Source organism: Coregonus lavaretus (genome assembly GCF_964263955.1).
Source record: "Coregonus lavaretus genome assembly, chromosome: 21".
NCBI classification, from domain to species: domain Eukaryota; kingdom Metazoa; phylum Chordata; class Actinopteri; order Salmoniformes; family Salmonidae; genus Coregonus; species Coregonus lavaretus.
The window spans coordinates 13,541,313-13,560,929 of NC_140008.1; the positions used below are offsets into that span (position 1 = coordinate 13,541,313).

The window sequence follows — 19,617 nt, forward strand, 5'->3', positions numbered from 1 at the left end:
ACTAAGCGTTTTGCTATAGACAGATGGAAGGTGCTACAAGAGGTGGTGATTGATTCCTGGGTAGAGCAGTGCTCTGGTGAGCCCTGTGTGGCAGGCAGGCTGGGACCCCTGGGGGAGCAGACAGCTGGAGCCCTGTCTGGAGGGAGGGAGGAGATCGACTGGCTGGTTGCTCTGATACCAGGGCTCTCCATTGGTCTTTCTGTTATTCCTCACATCCCCTCAGACCTTTTCCTCCAATGCATTTGAGGAATCGAGGGGAATATGAATCGATAAATAACCCATCACAGCGCTGCCCCCGCCCCCGCCTCCCCACCACCACCAATCACACACTGCCAGGGAACTAGAGCAGCTTTGCAGGGGCACCCTGGTGTGTCTGTGCCCTCATTGTGACACAGTGTCATGATACTCAAACTCCCTGTCACAGAGTCCCTTGGGGTGAGGGGTAGGCCGATCAGTTAGTTAGAACAAATCCCCAACTGGCATATGTAGCTTCTGAGAGGGTGAAAGGAAGGCTCCTGGGAGACGGGGGGATAGTATGACACCCATGCAACTGTCCACTCCTTCGGGTTTGTTTGTATTTTATTTTTATATCCATGTCTTATTATACTGAACAAAAATATAGTTACAGTTCATATAAGGAAATCGGTCAATTGAAATAAATAAGTTAGGCCCTAATCTATGGATTAAACATGACCGGGAATACAGATATGCATCTGTTGGTCACAGATCACAAAAACAAAAAAAGTATGGGCGTGGATCAGAAAACCAGTCAGTATCTGGTGTGACCACCATTTGCCTCATGTAGTGTGACACATCTCCTTCGCAAAGAGTTGAGGAGGCTGTTGATTGTGGCCTGTGGAATGTTGTCGCATTAAAATGGCTGTGCGAAGTTGCTGGATATTGGCGGGAACTGGAACCCACTGCTGTACACGTCGATCCAGAGCATCCCAAACATGCTCAATGGGTGACATGTCTGGTGAGTATGTAGGCCATGGAAGAACTGGGACATTTTCAGCTTCCAGGAATTGTTTACAGATCCTTGCGACATGGGGCTGTGCATTATCATGCTGAAACATGAGGTGATTGCGGCGGATGAATGGTACGACAATGGGCCTCAGGATCTCGCCACGGTATCTCAGTGCATTCAAATTGCCATTGATAAAATGCAATTGTGTTCGTTGTCCGTAGCTTATGCCTGCCCATACCATAACCCCACCGCCACCATGGGGCACTCTGTTCACAACGTTGACCCCTCCAAACCGCTCGCCCACACGACGCTATACACGTGGTCTGTGGTTGTGAGACCGGTTGGCCGTACTGCCAAATTCTCTAAAATGACGTTGGAGGTCGGCTTATGGTAGATAAATTAACATTCAATTCTCTGGCAACGCTCTGATGGACATTCCTGCAGTCAGCATGCCAATTGCACGCTCCCTCAAAACTTGAGAAATCTGTGGCATTGTGTTGTGTGACAAAACCTCAAGTTTTAGAGTGGCCTTTTATTGTCCCCAGCACAAGGTGCACCTGTGTGATGATCATACTTTTTATTCAGGTTCATGATATGCCACTCCTGTCAGGTGGATGGATTATCTTGGCAAAGGAGAAATGCTCACTAACAGGGATATAAACTAATTTGTGCACAAAATTAGAGAGAAATAAGCTTTTTGTGCGTATGGCAAATTTATGTGATCTTTTATTTCAGCTTATGAAACATGCAACCAACATTTTACATGTTGCGTTTATGTTTTTGTTCAGTGTACATACACTTTATATAGCTCAAAATTAATTGTCTGAGCATACCACACCACAGAGAGAGAAAGTTTAGAATAATATATCCTTGCCCTTTATGAAAGTAAAGCTCCACGTATGGCAATATTCATAAATGGGAAATGTACTTTACTTGAGTCCAGTGGCATTTGAGATTAAGGCAAATAATCCATTCAGATGGATTCCCCTGATTCAGAAGATTCAACTTTGTATTCCAGAGAACAAGCCAAGTTGTACAGTCGTGGTCAAAAGTTTTGAGAATGACACAAATATTAATTTTCACAAAGTCTACTGCCTCAGTTTTTATGATGCCAATTTGCATATACTCCAGAATGTTATGAAGAGTGATCAGATGAATTGAAATTAATTGCAAAGTCCCTCTTTGCCATGAAAATGAACTTAATCCCAAAAAAACATTTCCACTGCATTTCAGCCCTGCCACAAAAGGACCAGCTGACATCATGTCAGTGATTCTCTCGTTAACACAGGTGAGAGTGTTGACGAGGACAAGGCTGGAGATCACTCTGTCATGCTGATTGAGTTAGAATAACAGACTGGAAGATTTAAAAGGAAGGTGGTGCTTGAAATCATTGTTCTTCCTCTGTTAACCATGGTTACCTGCAAGGAAACACGTGCTGTCATCATTGCTTTGTACAAAAAGGGCTTCACAGGCAAGTATATTGCTGCTGGTAAGATTGCACCTAAATCAACCATGTATCGGATCATCAAGAATTTCAAGGAGAGAGGTTAAATTGTTGTGAAGAAGGCTTCAGGGCGCCCAAGAAAGTCCAGCAAGCGGTTGATTCAGCTGCGGGATCGGGGCACCACCAGTGCAGAGCTTGCTCAGAAATGGCAGCAGGCAGGTGTGAGTGCATCTGCACGCACAGTGAGGCAAAGACTTTTGGAGGATGGCCTGGTGTCAAGAAGGGCAGCGAGGAAGCCACTTCTCTCCAGGAAAAACATCAGGGACAGACTGATATTCTGCAAAAGGTACAGGGATTGGACTGCTGAGGACTGGGGTAAAGTCATTTTCTCTGATGAATCCCCTTTCCGATTGTTTGGGGCATCCGGAAAAAAGCTTGTCCGGAGAAGAAAAGGTGAGCGCTACCATCAGTTCTGTGTCATGCCAACAGTAAAGCATCCTGAGACCATTCATGTGTGGGGTTGCTTCTCAGCCAAGGGAGTGGGCTCACTCACAATTTTGCCTAAGAACACAGCCATGAATAAAGAATGGTACCAACACATCCTCCGAGAGCAACTTCTCCCAACCATCCAAGAACAGTTTGGTGAAGAACAATGCCTTTTCCAGCATGATGGAGCACCTTGCCATAAGGCAAAAGTGATAACTAAGTGGCTCAGGGAACAAAACATTGACATTTTGGGTCCATGGCCAGGAAACTCCCCAGACCTTAATCCCATTGAGAACTTGTGGTCAATCCTCAAGAGGCGGGTGGACAAACAAAAACCCACAAATTCTGACAAACTCAAACATTGATTATGCAAGAATGGGCTGCCATCAGTCAGGATGTTGCCCAGAAGTTAATTGACAGCATGCCAGGGCGGATTTCAGAGGTCTTGAAAAAGAAGGGTCAACACTGCAAATATTGACTCTTTGCATAAACTTAATGTAATTGTCAATAAAAGCCTTTGACACTTATGGAATGCTTGTAATTATACTTCAGTATACCATAGAAACATCTGACAAAAATATCTAAAAACACTGAAGCAGCAAACTTTGTGAAGACCAATACCTGTGTCATTCTCAAAACTTTTGACCACGACTGTACTCTTACACAGGCAGCCCAATTCTGTAATTTTTTTCACCAATCAGATTAGAGCTGAAAAATATCTGATGTGAAAAGATCTGATGCGTTTGGTCAAAAGACCAATTAGTGGAAAAAATATCAGAATTGGGCTGTCTGTGTAAACGCAGCCTAATACAGTATTGAAGAGAGATGTGCAGTCTTCAGACAGAAGAAGTGTGGCAAGAAGAGAAAGGAGTCTTACCACACCTGAAGTTCGTAGATGGAATAGTTTACACTTTAGACCAATTAGCCAGCCTTGCTGAACTGCAAGGTTTCCACCTGGTTAGTGAGGTCTGTGTGAGAATGATTTAAGAGTGTCTTATTCAGAACTGAACACTCCAGGAAATGTTCTGGAATGTTGAGAGGCAGCATATCATAATGGATCTTTAACCCTCTAAATAAACATATCATTCATTTGTATTTTTTTTTAAGCATACACTTAATTCATTGCTAGTTGCCATCTAGTTTCTGAGTAAATTCATGTTTGATTAGTGGGAATCATATTGAATGAGGTTATGGAGAGGTTTTATGGATCACCAGTGGTCATTATACTGTACCAGTATTGTTATTGTGGATTTAACTCACTGCATAACTGTATGGTCCAGAGGTCTTATCTGGCCACATTATCCTATCCTTGAGTAGTGATTGAAAGAAACACACACCCATCCACCACGTATGCACGCTTGCACGCTCGAACGCAAACACACACAATCTGTAGTGGATCTCAAAGTGCTGTGTCTGACACTCTCAGGTCCCCTACAGGAGTCTGAGAGCCATCTGGTCCATACAACCCTTACACCACCAATTCCCACCCATTCCCATACAGTCAGGCCAGCATTGATCTGGCAATCCACTCCTACTCTCCCCACGCGTATGTGTGTGGTCCAGATTGTAAAGCAGCGATGACACAGTCAGTCCATCCTGTCTGTGGGTGGGTTGTTTTTCCAAGGTCGTCACATGGCACCGCAGCAGAAGACAGAAGTAACCAAGGTATTAGTTAGCTGACTGGGCAAGGCAAGGGTCCGTACTCATCATCCCTGCTTGCCACTGTGAATGCCATGAGGTAGAGGTATGCACAGTAGGCCTCCTGTAGCTCAGTTGGTAGAGCATGGCACTAGCAACGCCAGGGTTGTGGGTTCGATTCCCACGGGGGGCCAGTATGAAAAATTTATGCACTAACTAACTGTAAATCGCTCTGGGTAAGAGCGTCTGCTAAATGACTAAAATGTAGGCACCTCACAATCAATAACTGGATCAATGACTGTATAGAGAAACTGGATAGATATTGAGAGGAAAGCTAGAGGGAAATAGGAGCAGAGTTAGTGTGAAGGACAAAATGTTTCACATGTGAGCTATGAGCAGAATAATTAAGTTGTAAGAGTAGATAGACTGTGTTTACAGTTCTCAACGTTTCACCAGCCAATCAGAATGAGTTTTTCCCCACAAAAAAGTATTTATTACAGACAGAAATTCTCCTCATGCTCCCTCAAAAATTGAGATATCTGTGGCACTGTGTTGTGTGACAAAACTGCACATTTTAGAGTGGCCTTTTATTGTCCCCAGCACATGGTGCATCTGTGTAATGATCATGCTGTTTAATCAGTTTCTTGATATGCCACACCTGTCAGGTGGATTGATTATCTTGACAAAGGATTAAATGCTCACTAACACTTTACATGTTGCCTTTATATTTATGTTTAGTATAGATGCACTCTATATCATTATGTCCACTTGGGTTTGGGCTGTAAGCCAACGCTACACACACAGGTCCACGACCGAGCTGAGGCATTAGCAGTTGGAAAAACCAGCATCCCCCCCTTCTCATCCTGTACGTGGTAATGATGTACTGCATTGCAAATGACAAGTGTTACAGTACCAGTGTTGATGTAGCACTACACTCTGGTGAAGGCTTGAAACCAATGCCAGAACCTGCAGTTTCAGGGCCAGAAAGAAACAACAGCTTAAAAAAAAGTGACACAAATTGTAGACTTCACATCTTGGATTGCTGCCTCTGTTTTCCCTTTGGTCTATGTGTAACCCTTGTTATTTTGGTGCTTTGACAGGAACAGTCCATATGGACTTTTTCTTTGACTAGTGTTACAGTGTTGGGCAATGTAAAGGCATGTGTAGAATGTATAGTTCACACCCAGAGGCAGATGGTCCTGTCCGGTCCGTCAGAGGAAGGTGCGGCAGCGGAGGCTGCGGCAGCCGGTTCCGTTCCAGGATGCAGCTGTGACGATAATCATCGGAGGGAGCAGGCTGATTTTCCACCGGGAAGTGGCTCTAATTTACTGCCTTGGGGCCTGAACGGCCTGAAGCTGATTTATCTGCAGCCGACTCAAATGGGAACGTCCACAAAAGATGGATGACTGGGTCTGGATAGGCCAAGCTGGAGAGGCTGTCCTCCATAACTCCTATATTATCATATAGCTACCCGCATTGCCTCTTTCTGACTGCTCCTTCACTCACTCTAGTGCACTTTACCCTCAGGACAAGGAAAAGTATTTGCTCTCACAACACTTCTTCCATGTTATATCAGCACTGATGTGAATGGTGCAGCCAGCTTAATCAGTGTATGCAAAAGAGTCAGAAGGGAACTAAGGGTTACTTAAATCAAGATAAATCAGTGTTCAGTGTAGTTGTTGTTACCTCTGAAGGGGATGACATATCCATCTGGGGATCATGAAGGGACTGAAGTGAGCAAAAGGAGGCAGGCAGTCATGGCCCTGCAGAATACTGTATTCTCCACACACTATCCTTCCAAAGCTCCATTACTAAAAAGGTGCTGGTGTGAAAAAAAATTGCCCCAAGATGTGAACATAAACCTACCAACATAAATATTGCAGCTTGTCAGTGTAGGACGGTCAAGTGTAGTAGGATCCAATCTTCAGTCAGCACAGCAGCTTCACAGAGCAAAACAGTCTGTCTGGGCTGAGGCTGGCACCCTATTCCCTATATAGTGCACTACTTTTGACCATGGCCCATTGGGCTTTGGTCAAAAGTAGTGCACTGTATAGGGAATAGGTTGCCATTTCACACAGCCACTGTCTAGGCTGAGACTGGCAGGTCTGAATCTGAACTCCTGCTGGAGGACTGCAGCCTGCCTGGCTGCACAGTTTCAGGGATGCATTACCCAGTCCAGTCTCCATCCCCCTCCACCACGAGACTCGGCTGCCATACTGATTCAGGGCTCAGCACAGCACAGGCAGATGATACTGTGTGCAGTTGGCCAGCAGCTAGCTAGGGTTTAAAAGGGTAACTCACAACGCATGACCCATATCAGCGAGCCGCAGCCAGCCAGACAGTCACAGCTCAGTTTTTAGAGACACATGGTAAAGCCCTGTGCTGAACAGCATTAGCAAGCTGGATCATGTGTAAGTAAGTTCTCTGTACTGTAGCCTACATACGCTGTCTGTGGCACATTAGTCAGTCTGATGATGATTTAACTGAGTCATCAGATTATGAGGTCAGTCAGTGGTGCCAAAGGAACAACACTGTGCAACACTGCACATTTGTTATCAACGTGCCTTGGCTAAAATTGGCCACCTGCCTCTAGACATTTGCTTACAATAAGGTGTCACGTGTTGGAGTATAGCTACCGTTCAGTCGTATGCTAAACATCAACAAAGGATGTCATGGTTAGCCATAAACCTAGCCTGCCTGGCTGTCTGTAGGCTGTAGCAGGCCAGCTTTACCAGTGGGCATTAGGGGAGCCACGTCACAGCTCGCTCTCTCTTCATAGCAACAGCACTATCACCCATCGTACATGCTTTCCAGATCGAAGACCAGATCGAAGAGAGAGAGGCAGCAGCCACTTTGCCTCAGGGTAAAACCAAATAGCTATATATATATATATAAATAAAACGCATTTGCTTCACATTTTTATCACTGGTGTAAAACCAACCTTTATTGAAAATGGGTATCTCAAACCAATCGAAAATAGTCACTTTGTAAATTAATTTAATGTTTTTGCAGGAAATGCATTCATGGTAGCCTAGATAATATCCAATTCAAAATGCAACCCCAAAAAATATATAAAAGAATATCACCAACAAGCTGTAGGTCATCAATGTAAAATGCTCAAAATTACACACAAGCAACTTGTACCCCTTGAATAGCATTTTATTTGAGTAAAGAAATCACAACTGCTGCCACTTCTGGAACCTTCATAGCCAAGGCAAAACGGAAGGAATGTTGCAACAATGTAACAATACAGTGGATAGACTACTTTCATGGTTCCATTGTAACAACGTAGCTGTTATAACATTATCATATATTTAGATGTACCTTTTAAAACGAATAAACAGGAAAATCCTCGGCTTGAAGTCGAATACCAGCACTGGCAAGGCAGTAGCTTGCGCAGTCATCTCCATAGCGGGAAATGTCATAACCCAACCAACAGCACAAACTACTACCTCAGCCAGTACATGGTCAAATGCCGATAGAAACACACTGAAATACCAAAAATCACAAGACTACAAATTATAACGAATACATTTGGCTTCTATAATTCCGATCTGATACGTACGGTTCCACGCACTCGGGACTGGTTATGTTCATCCGATCTCCTGAGCACAGTGAGCAGAGGGTCGTATCATAAGCAGAGTTGAAATATGAGGGGAAACCCCGCCCAAGACCTCCCCCAGTCTACTCCTCCCCTTTTCCCTGTGCGCCAGACAACCCGCGGTCGTTTCCCTCATATGACCTAACCCAAAGTCCAGTTTGTCGCAATAATGGAAGACTTTACAAGCCTTCTTGCGCGACGGTTACCGTGAAGAAGGTACATAGTCGTAACAAAATATAATTATTGCGCTTGCCCGATAATATGGCTACATACCAGAAGGGATATCTATTATTTTTTTTTGTTGCCTTGGGGCACAGAGATAAATGTGCAGTCTTATACATAGAGATCCTATTACATTACTAGAGGGGAATTGTCATAAACCCTCAAAGTTCCAGAATGGAGTGAAAATGGCAGGCATATTGGTTAGGGAGAAATCCAAACCAGTCTAATTGGAATGAATGGCCTTAGAGGCACAATCCTGATTTTACCTATGCAGGAAAATAAAAGTAATATCAGAAATGTGTCTAATATAATTATTGTCAACCTAAAATATGATCATATAACTATAATAATAATAATAATAATAATAATAATAATAATAATAATAATATGCCATTTAGCAGACGCTTTTATCCAAAGCGACTTACAGTCATGAGTGCATACATTTTTACGAATGGGTGGTCCCGGGGATCAAACCCACTACCCTGGCGTTACAAGCGCCATGCTCTACCAATTGAGCTACAGAGGACCATAAATAAATACTATAAATACAGTTTATACAGGTTTTATACACATTTTCTGTATAAATAGGTTCTTAAATATATGTAAACAGACCATAAAATGTCAACATTTTTTGTTTTCTTGGAAAGCTGTACGTGTATTTATATGATACAATATCAGTACTTGTTGCATTTACAACTTGTCTAAGTCCTATAATCAACTGATTGGAGCCAGTATATGGCTGTGGATTGACTGCATTGTTTGAATGGAATGTTGGCATATTGGCAGTTGATTTTCATAATGGATAGAATCATTCCTCTAAAACGGTCTGGCTAGCTAACATACAGTGCAGATATATTTTTCAAATTAATTATTTTACACAATATCTTATCACAGCACTGGCAAACCATGACCAAAATGGCTGACCTTAAACCCATCATAAAAAGGTTAATGTCCATTCTAGTATTCTAAGTCCTCATTCTATGGCCATGACACTCACCCATTCCTCAGAATTCCTCAGGAGGTTAGTCATTTAGGATTGTGGGAAATGAATTTTCTACACTCAAGTCAGACAAGACCGGGAAGCTCTGCCACAACAATCTCAGATGCTTAAGAAAATGACACAGAGCAACATAAAAAAATCAATTACAGGGTTAAGGACAGGACATCACTGAGGCACACACAGAAATCAGATAATTGTTTGTAGAACTCTCCCATTTATTTTATACAGACAAGTACCTTTCTCAGGTCAGCTAAAAGATGACATGGAATGTTACAGTATGATTTGGAATAAAATCCTAGCTGTTAAAAACTTCACAAAAGGTCATCTCATCTTTCCCCTTCTCAATCTTTTTAAAGGTCCATATAGCCCCAGAGCTTTTTCTTAATTACATCATCAACACTCACCACACACTGTACATCGACTCTTTTTTCAGGAAATCAAAGGAAAACCCAAAGTCCAGCCAGTTAGAATGAGAATGGGAGGTGGTATCAACCAACGTGTATTAGAAGCATACATTGATGATGTCATGTGTAGCAGGTCAGAGTTGTTGTTGTGGATAGAGCTGTCGCGGGGGGAGCTCAGTTGCCACTGGTTACTGTCTGTTAGATGGGCTCACATGGAGTAAAAGAGTCCGTCTGTCTATCCTTCCGTCCACTTGTGTGAAGAAGTGTGTGTTTGGGTCTCAGGGGGACCCATTCATTATGAATTCCTTCATTATAAAAAGGGGTTGGAACAGTCAGGACTCTCCGTTTTGTACTCTGGAGAGAGGGGGCTGCATAAAGTCTTTGAAGGGCCCCATGGCCTCCTTCAGCGCTGAGCTGACCTCAGAGGAGGAGCAGGTGATGCACTCCACCAGGGTAGGGTACAGTGCAATGACCTGGGCCCACGTGGTCCCATCCACTGTAGGGCACACACACACACACCATGGGATGGCATGGAATGGGGTGGGGAAAGAGAGGCAGAAGGAGAAGAGTTGTAATGAACCGGAGATGTGGGAAAAGGAAAGGAGAGTAGGGCAGAGAAGAGGAGATAGGAAAGGAGAGGTAGAGGGCAGAGAAGAGGAAGTAGGAAAGAGGAGAGAGAAGAGAAGGAGAGGAAAGGAGGAGGGTAGAGTAGAGGAAAGGAGAGGAGAAGACGGGAGGAGTGGAACGGAGAGGATGGCAGAGGAAAGGAGAGGAGAAGAGGAAAACGAGAGGAAAGGAGAGAGCCACAGAGAGGTGAGAGGGAAAGCAATTAAATAAATCATTATTTTGATGGAAAGCCAGAGGGAAATATAAATGACTTTTTGTCTGGATAAATGAGGTTATAAACAACCTGAAGGGCACTGTGAATGCCTTACTTTTGCATCTGATTCCAAAAATCAAACATTGTAAATTGACCAAACAGGGTAGATACAAATCTCTTTTCAGAAATAAATTGCATTTGTAAACATTCCCCATTGTACTGTGACACGGAAATGAATAATGACTGAAACCAAGTTCCCATCCAACCTTTTAATGCGATTAAAGTACATTTCAGATAAAACATTTCACGACAGGCAAACTTTCCTAATGTCGACATAACAAAATACGCTAGGCAAGGTGGGATCTTTTTGTGTCTGCAAAAAAAAATTATGTGAAAAAATGGCGGTGGAAACATCTTTGCGCAAGTATTTATATAATAACCATCCTATCGAAGTAAACTTGGAGTCACGTGCTGATATCGTGTGGTCCTCTGATTATGACTCGGGAAAGCATGCAGTTTATTAGGCTACAGATGAAATAAATTATGATGAACTTCAACGGGTGGTGAAAGTGCAGGGTGATGAGCTTGATGCTCCTTTCCAATAAATATCGAGGGTCTTATTCTGGTGACGTTATGATCGATGCTTGGCTACCGTTTGAAAAAAAAAAAATGATGTTCCTACTTTGTCCATAATAATCTCATTATGTAGCAAGCCTATCCACACTGTATCTGGGAGCTGTTGGCTAGAGCACATGTGCCAAGACCAGAGTGGGCACATTCGCTATATACAGTGCCTTGCAAAAGTATTCATCCCCCTTGGCGTTTTTCCTATTTTGTTGCATTACAACCTGTAATTTAAATGGATTTTTATTGGACATACACAAAATAGTCCAAATTGGTGAACTGAAATGAAGAAAAAAAACGTTCAAAAATTATACAAAATAAATAACGGAAAAGTGGTGCGTGCATACAGTTGAAGTCGGAAGTTTACATACACATTTCAACTCAGTTTTTCACAATTCCTGACATTTAATCCTAGTAAAAATTCCCTGTTTTAGGTCAGTTAGGATTACCACTTTATTTTAAGAATGTGAAATGTCAGAATAATAGTAGAGAGAATTATTTATTTCAGCTTTTATTTCTTTCATCACATTCCCAGTGGGTCAGAAGTTTACATACACTCAATTAGTATTTGGTAGCATTGCCTTTAAATTGTTTAACTTGTGTCAAACGTTTCGGGTAGCTTTCCACAAGCTTCCCACAATAAGTTGGGAGAATTCTGGCCCATTCCTCCTGACAGAACTGGTGTAACTGAGTCAGGTTTGTAGGCCTCCTTGCTCGCACACGCCTTTTCAGTTCTGCCCACACATTTTCTATAGGATTGAAGTCAAGGCTTTGTGATGACCACTCCAATACCTTGACTTTGTTGTCCTTAAGCCATTTTGCCACAACTTTGGAAGTATGCTTGGGGTCATTGTCCATTTGGAAGACCCATTTGCGACCAAGCTTTAACTTCCTGACTGATGTCTTGAGATGTTGCTTCAATATTGCCACATTATTTTCCTTCCTCATGATGCCATCTATTTTGTGAAGTGCACCAGTCCCTCCTGCAGCAAAGCACCCCTACAGCATGATGCTGTCACCCCTGTGCTTCACGGTTGGGATGGTGTTCTTCGAACTTGCAAGTCACCCCCTTTTTCCTCCAAACATAACATTGGTCATTATGGCCAAACAGATATATTTTTGTTTAATCAGACCAGAGGACATTTCTTCAAAAAGTACGATCTTTGTCCCCATGTGCAGTTGCAAACCGTAGTCTGGCTTTTTTTATGGCGGTTTTGGAGCAGTGGCTTCTTCCTTGCTGAGCGGCCTTTCAGGTTATGTCGATATAGGACTCGTTTTACTGTAGATACTTTTGTACCTGTTTCCTCCAGCATCTTCACAAGGTCCTTTGCTGTTGTTCTGGGATTGATTTGCACTTTTCGCACCAAAGTACGTTCATCTCTAGGAGACAGAACGCGTCTCCTTCCTGAGCGGTATGACGGCTGCGTGATCCCATGGTGTTTATACTTGCGTACTATTGTTTGTACAGATGAACGTGGTACCTTCAGGCGTTTGGAAATTGCTCCCAAGGATGAACCAGACTTGTGGAGGGCTACAATTGTTTTTCTGAGGTCTTGGCTGATTTCTTTTGATTTTCCCATGATGTCAAGCAAAGAGGCACTGAGTTTGAAGGTAGGCCTTGAAATATATCCACAGGAACACCTCCAATTGACTAAAATTATGTGAATTAGCCTATCAGAAGCTTCTAAAGCAATGACATAATTTTCTGGAATTTTCCAAGCTGTTTAAAGGCACAGTCAACTTAGTGTATGTAAACTTCTGACCCACTGGAATTGTGATACAGTGAATTATAAGTGAAATAATATGTCTGTAAACAATTGTTGGAAAAATTACTTGTGTCATGCAAAGTAGAAGTCGTAACCGACTTGCCAAAACTATAGTTTGTTAACAAGAAATTTGTGCAGTGGTTGAAAAAACGAGGTTTAATGACTCCAACCTAAGTGTATGTAAACTTCAGACTTCAACTGTATGTATTCTCCCCCTTTGCTGTGAAGCCCCTAAATAAAGTCCACCTGTATGCAATCTAAGTGTCACATGATCTCAGTATATATACACTTGTTTTGAAAGGCCCCAGAGTCTGCAACACCACTAAGCAAGGGGCACCACCAAGCAAGTGGCACCATGAAGACGAAGGAGCTCTCCAAACAGGTCAGGGACAAAGTTGTGGAGAAGAACAGAGCAGGGTTGGGTTATAAAAAAATATCCTAAACTTTTAACATCCTACGGAGCACCATTAAATCCATTATTCAAAAATTGAAAGAATATGGCACCACAACAAACCTGCCAAGAGAGGGCCGCCCACCAAAACAGGCAAGGAGGGCATTAATCAGAGGCAACAAAGAGACCAAAGATAACCCTGAAGGAGCTGCAAAGCTACACAGCGGAGATTGGAGTATCTGTCCATAGGACCACTTTAAGCCGTACACTCCACAGAGCTGGGATTTACGGAAAAGTGGGCAGAAAAAAGCCATTGTTTAAAGAAATAAATAAGCAAACACGTTTAGTGTTCGCCAAAAGGCATGTGGGAGACTCCCCAAACATATGGAAAAGGGTACTCTGGTCAGATGAGACTAAGATTGAGCTTTATGGCCATCAAGGAAAACGCTATGTCTGGCGCAAACCCAACACCTCTCATCACCCCGAGAACACCATCCCCACAGTGAAGCATGGTGGTGGCAGCATCATGCTGTGGGGATGTTTTTCATCGGCAGGGACTGGGAACCTGGTCAGAATTGAAGGAATGATGGATGGCACTAAATACAGGGAAATTCTTGAGGGAAACCTGTTTCAGTCTTCCAGAGATTTGAGACTGGGATGGAGGTTCACCTTCCAGCAGGACAATGACCCTAAGCATACTGCTAAAGCAACACTTGAGTGGTTTAAGGGGAAACATTTAAATCTCTTGGAATGGCCTAGTCAAAGCCCAGACCTCAATCCAATTGAGAATATGTTGTATGACTTAAAGATTGCTGTACACCAGCGGAACCCATCCAACTTGAAGGAGCTGGAGCAGTTTTGCCTTGAAGAATGGGCAAAAATCCCAGTGGCTAGATGTGCCAAGCTTGTAGAGACATACCCCAGGAGACTTCCAGCTGTAATTGCTGCAAAGGGTGGCTCTACAAAGTATTGACTTTGGGGGGGTGAATAGTTATGCACGCTCAAGTTTTCTATTTTCTTGTCTTATTTCTTGTTTGTTTCACAATAAAACATTTTTGCATCTTCAAAGTGGTAGGCATGTTGTGTAAATCAAATGATACAACACCCCCCCAAAATCAATTTTAATTCCAGGTTGTAAGGCAACAAAATAGGAAAAATGCCAAGGGGGGTGAATACTTTCGCAAGCCACTGTAACATAATTTTATTTTTTACAAAACCATCAGTTGAGTTGAAAATGTGATGGAAACCCATTTAACTAGTTTTTATTTATTTATTCGGTACATGGGAATTTAACCGCAAAAGTTGATTTTATGTGCATTACGTCATCACGCACAGCCTTTTATCCACAACATAAGAACTGTAATATCCTATGTTTCTTGGAGTTGTGGTTGAACAAGGACATGGATAATATACAGTACCGTTCAAAAGTTTGGGGTCACTTAGAAATGTCCTTGTTTTCCATGAAAACATACATGAAATGAGTTTGAATAGGAAATATAGCAAAATGAATAGGAAATGTAGTCATTGACAAGGTTAGAAATAATGATTTTTAATAGAAATAACATGTGTGTCCTTCAAACTTTGCTTTCGTCAAAGAATCATCCATTTGCAGCAATTACTGCCTTGCAGACCTTTGGCATTCTAGTTGTCAATTTGTTGAGGTAATCTGAAGAGATTCTGGGCGGCAGGTAGCTTAGTGGGTAAGAGCGTTGTGCCAGTAACCGAAAGGTCGCTGGTTCTAATCCCCGAGCCGACTAGGTGAAAAATCTGTCGATGTGCCCTTAAGCAAGGCACTTAACCCTAATTGCTCATGTAAGTCTCTCTGGATAAGAGCGTCTGCTAAATGACTAAAATGTAAATGTAAATTACAACAGCTCAATAGGGTTGAGATCCGGTGACTGTGCTGGCCACTCCATTATAGACAGAATACCAGCTGACTGCTTCTTCCCTAAATAGTTATTGCATAGTTTGGAGCTATGCTTTGGGTCATTGTCCTGTTGTAGGAGGAAATTGGCTCCAATCAAGCGCCTCCACAGGGTATGGCATGGCGTTGTAAAATGGAGTGATAGCCTTCCTTCTTCAAGATCCCTTTTACCCTGTACAAATCTCCCACTTTACCACCACCAGACTATCACATTGCCTCCACCATGCTTGACAGATGGCATCAAGCACTCCTCCAGCATCTTTTCATTTGGTCTGCGTCTCACAAATGTTCTTCTTTGTGATCCGAACACCTCAAACTTCGATTCGTCTGTCCATAACACTTTTTTCCAATCTTCCTCTGTCCAGTGTCTGTGTTCTTTTGCCCATCTTAATCTTTTCTTTTTATTGGCCAGTCTGAGATATGGCTTTTTCTTTGCAACTCTGCCTAGAAGGTCAGCATCCCGGAGTCGCCTCTTCACTGTTGACGTTGAGACTGGTGTCTTGCGGGTACTATTTAATGAAGCTGCCAGTTGAGGACCTGTGAGGCGTCTGTTTCTCAAACTAGACACTAATGTATTTGTCCTTTTGCTCAGTTGTGCACCAGGGCCTCCCACTCCTCTTTCTATTCTGGTTAGAGCCAGTTTGCGCTGTTCTGTGAAGGGAGTAGTACACAGCGTTGTACGAGATCTTCAGTTTCTTGGCAATTTCTCGCATGGAATAGCCTTCATTTCTCAGAACAAGAATAGACTGACGAGTTTCAGAAGAAAGTTATTTGTTTCTGGCCATTTTGAGCCTGTAATCGAACCCACAGTTGCTGATGCGCCAGATACTCAACTAGTTTCAAGAAGGCCAGTTTTATTGCTTCTTTAAATCAGCACAACAGTTTTCAGTTGTGCTAACATAATTTCAAAAGGGTTTTCTAATGATCAGTTAACCTTTTAAAATGATAAACTTGGATGAGCAAACACAACGTGCCATTGGAACACAGGACTGATAGTTGCTGATAATGGGCCTCTGCACGCCTATGTAGATATTCCATAAAAAAATCAGCCGTTTCCAGCTACAATAGCCATTTACAACATTAACAATGTCTACACAAAGAAATTGCTTTTCTTTCGAAAACAAGGACATTTCTAAGTGACCCCAAACTTTTGAACGGTAGTGTACATCTAGCTGAGCTTTCTATGCAACAGCAGGACAGAACGGCAGCTTCGGGTAAGCTCAAGGAGGAGGGGTGTCTCTTAACAGCAGCTGGTGCGCAATCTCTAATATGAAGGAAGTCTTGAGGCTCATGAGAATATCTAATGATAAACTGTAGACCATACTATTTAACAAGAGAGTTTATATTTTTCAAAGCTGTCTATTTACCACCACAAACCGATGCTTCCACTAAGACCGCAGTCAACATGCTGTATAGGGCCATAAGCAAACAAGAAAATGCTCATCCTAGTGGCTGGCGATTTTAATGCAGGGAAACTGAAATCCGTTTTACCTCATTTCTACCAGCATGTCACCTGCGCAACTAACCTTTTACTCCAGATCACCTTTACTCCACACACAGAAACGCATACAAAGCTTACAAGCAAAAACTCAAACAGGAAGTACCAGTGACGCGCCCAATACGGAAGTGGTCCGATGAAGCGAATGCTAAGCTACAGGACTTTTTCGCTAGCACAGACTGGAATATGTTCCGGGATTCATCCGAAGGCATTGAGGAGTTGACCACATCAGTCATCGGCTTCATTAATAAGTGCATTGACGACGTCGTCCCCACAGTGACTGTAGGTACATATCCCAACCAGACACCATGGATAACGGGCAACATCCGCACTGAGCTAAAGGCTAGAGCTGCCGCTTTCAAGGAGCGGGACACTAATCCAGACGCTTATAAGAAACCCTGCTACGACCTTCGACGAGCCATCAAATAGGCAAAGCGTCAACACTGGACTAAGATCGAATCCTACTACACCGGCTCTTGATGCTTGTCGGATGTAGCAGGGCTCGCAAACTATCAAGGATTACAAAGGGATGAGTACTCGGAGCATGCGCTGACCAGCTGGCAAGTGTCTTCACTGATATTTCCAACCTGTAATACCTACATGTTTCAAGCAGACCACCATAGTCCCTGTGCCCAAGAACGGCAAGATAACCTGTCTAAATGACTATCGCCCTGTAGCACTCACATCTGTAGCCATTAAATGCTTTGAAAGGCTGGTCATGGCTCACATCAACAAAATCATCCCAGAAACCCTGGATCACTCCAATTTGCATACCGCCCCAACAGATCCACCACTAGTGTCTCCCAACTGGACAAGAGGAACAATTATGTGACAATGCTGTTCATCGACTACAGTTCAGCCTTCAATACCATAGTGCCCTTCAACCTCATCACTAAGCGAGACTGAACACCTCCCACTACAACTGGATCCTGGACGTCCTGATGGGCCGACCTCAGGGGTTGAGGGTAGGCAACAACACATCCGCCACGCTAACCCTCAACACGGGGGCCCCTCAGGGGTACGTGCTTAGTCCCCTCCTGTATTCCCTGTTCACTCATGACTGCATGACCGTGCACGACTCCAACACCATCATTAAGTTTGCTGACGACACGGTGCTGTTAGGCCTGATCACCGACAACGATGAGAAAGCCTACAGGGAGGAAGGAAGTCAGGACAACAACAACCTCTCCCTCAATGTCAACAAGACAAAGGAGCTGATCGTGGACTACAGGAAACAGAGGGCCGAGCACGCCCCCATTCACATCGACAGGGCTGTTGTGGAACGGGCCGAGAGCTTCAAGTTCCTCGGTGTCCATATCACTAAAGGCGTCTGCATGCTTCCCAGCCGAAACAGTTTGGTATAGTTCGTGCACATAGTTCATTCGGAAAGTATTCAGACTCCTTTACTTTTGCCATATTTTGTTACGTTACAGATTTACAGCTATTTTCAGGTCTCTCCAGAGATGTTAGATCGGGTTCAAGTCCGGGCTGGGCCACTCAAGGACTTGTCCCGAAGCCACTCCTGCGTTGTCTTGGCTGTGTGCTTAGGGTCATTGTCCTGTTGGAACCTTCGCCCCAGTCTGAGGTCCTGAGCAGGTTTTCATCAAGGATCTCTCTGTACTTTCCTTCGTTCATCTTTCCCTCGATCCTGACTAGTCTCCCAGTTCCTGCTGTTGAAAAACATCCCCACAGCATGATGCTGCCACCACCATGCTTCACCATAGGGATGGGTGGCCAGGTTTCCTCCAGATGTGACGCTTGGCATTCAGGCCAAAGAGTTCAATCTTGGTTTCATCAGACCAGAGAATCTTGTTTCTCATGGTCAGAGTCCTTTAGGTGCCTTTTGGCAAACTCCAAGTGGGCTGTCATGTACCTTTTACTGAGGAGTGGCTTCCGTCTGGCCACTCTACCATAAAGGCCTGAGTGGTGGAGTGCTGCAGAGATGGATGTCCTTCTGGAAGGTTCTCCCATCTCCACAGTGGAACTCTGGAGCTCTGTCAGAGGGACCATCGGGTTCTTGGTCCTCTCCCTGACCAAGGCCCTTCTCCCCCGATTGCTCAGTTTGGCCGGACGGCCAGCTCTAGGAAGAGTCTTGGTGGTTCCAAACTTCTTACATTTAAGAATGATGGAGGCCACTTTGTTCTTGGGGGCCTTCAATGCTGCAGACATTTTTTGGTACCCTTTCCCAGATCTGGGCATCTACACAATAGCGTCTCGGAGCTCTACAAACAATTCCTTCGACCTCATGGCTTGGTTTTTGCTCTGACATGCACTGTCAACTGTGGGTCCTTTTATAGACAGTGTGCCTTTTCAAAACATGTCCAATCAAAGTTCTAGAAACATCTCAAGGATGATCAATGTAAACAGGATGCACTGAAGATCAATTTCGAGTATCATAGCAAAGGGCCTGAATACTTATTTAAATAAGGTATATTTTTTATATTTTAATACATTTGCAAAAAATTCTAAAAACCTTTTATCGCTTTATCAATATGGGGTATTGTGTGTAGATTGATGAATAAAAACATTTATTAATCAATTTTAGAATAAGGCTGTAATGTAACAAAATTTGGAAAAAGGGAAGGGGTCTGAATACTTTCCAAAAGCACTGTATATTATGACTACATTTTGTGAATTTTTTTGTTCGTTTTGGACTTCGGTGAGGGTTTTTTCGGCTGTTCGGGCACACATTTTTTCTGGAGGCAAGCGAAGTTCGGAGCCGAAGTCTACGCCCCTTCGTCGATGATTGGTCAACAGTAGGGATTCTTCACTAAAGCATTTGTTGTCATTCAAAGAGAGACGACTCGTTTTCATGTAAATGTTTTAACTGAA

The 19,617-nt window shown here is 43.3% G+C and overlaps 1 protein-coding gene across 2 annotated transcripts in view; it reads right to left on the reverse strand.

Moving 5' to 3' along the window:
• Positions 1-9,544: 9,544 nt before the first annotated feature.
• LOC311149071 (protein MON2 homolog) overlaps positions 9,545-19,617 on the reverse strand; it is a 71,405-nt gene continuing 61,332 nt past the window's right edge. For both annotated transcript variants that reach the window (XM_084186175.1, XM_084186174.1), the window contains one exon: positions 9,545-10,258. In XM_084186175.1, coding sequence (XP_084042301.1) covers positions 10,095-10,258 — 164 coding nt within the window. In that variant the 3' untranslated portion in view covers positions 9,545-10,094. The remainder of the gene's footprint in view (positions 10,259-19,617) is intronic.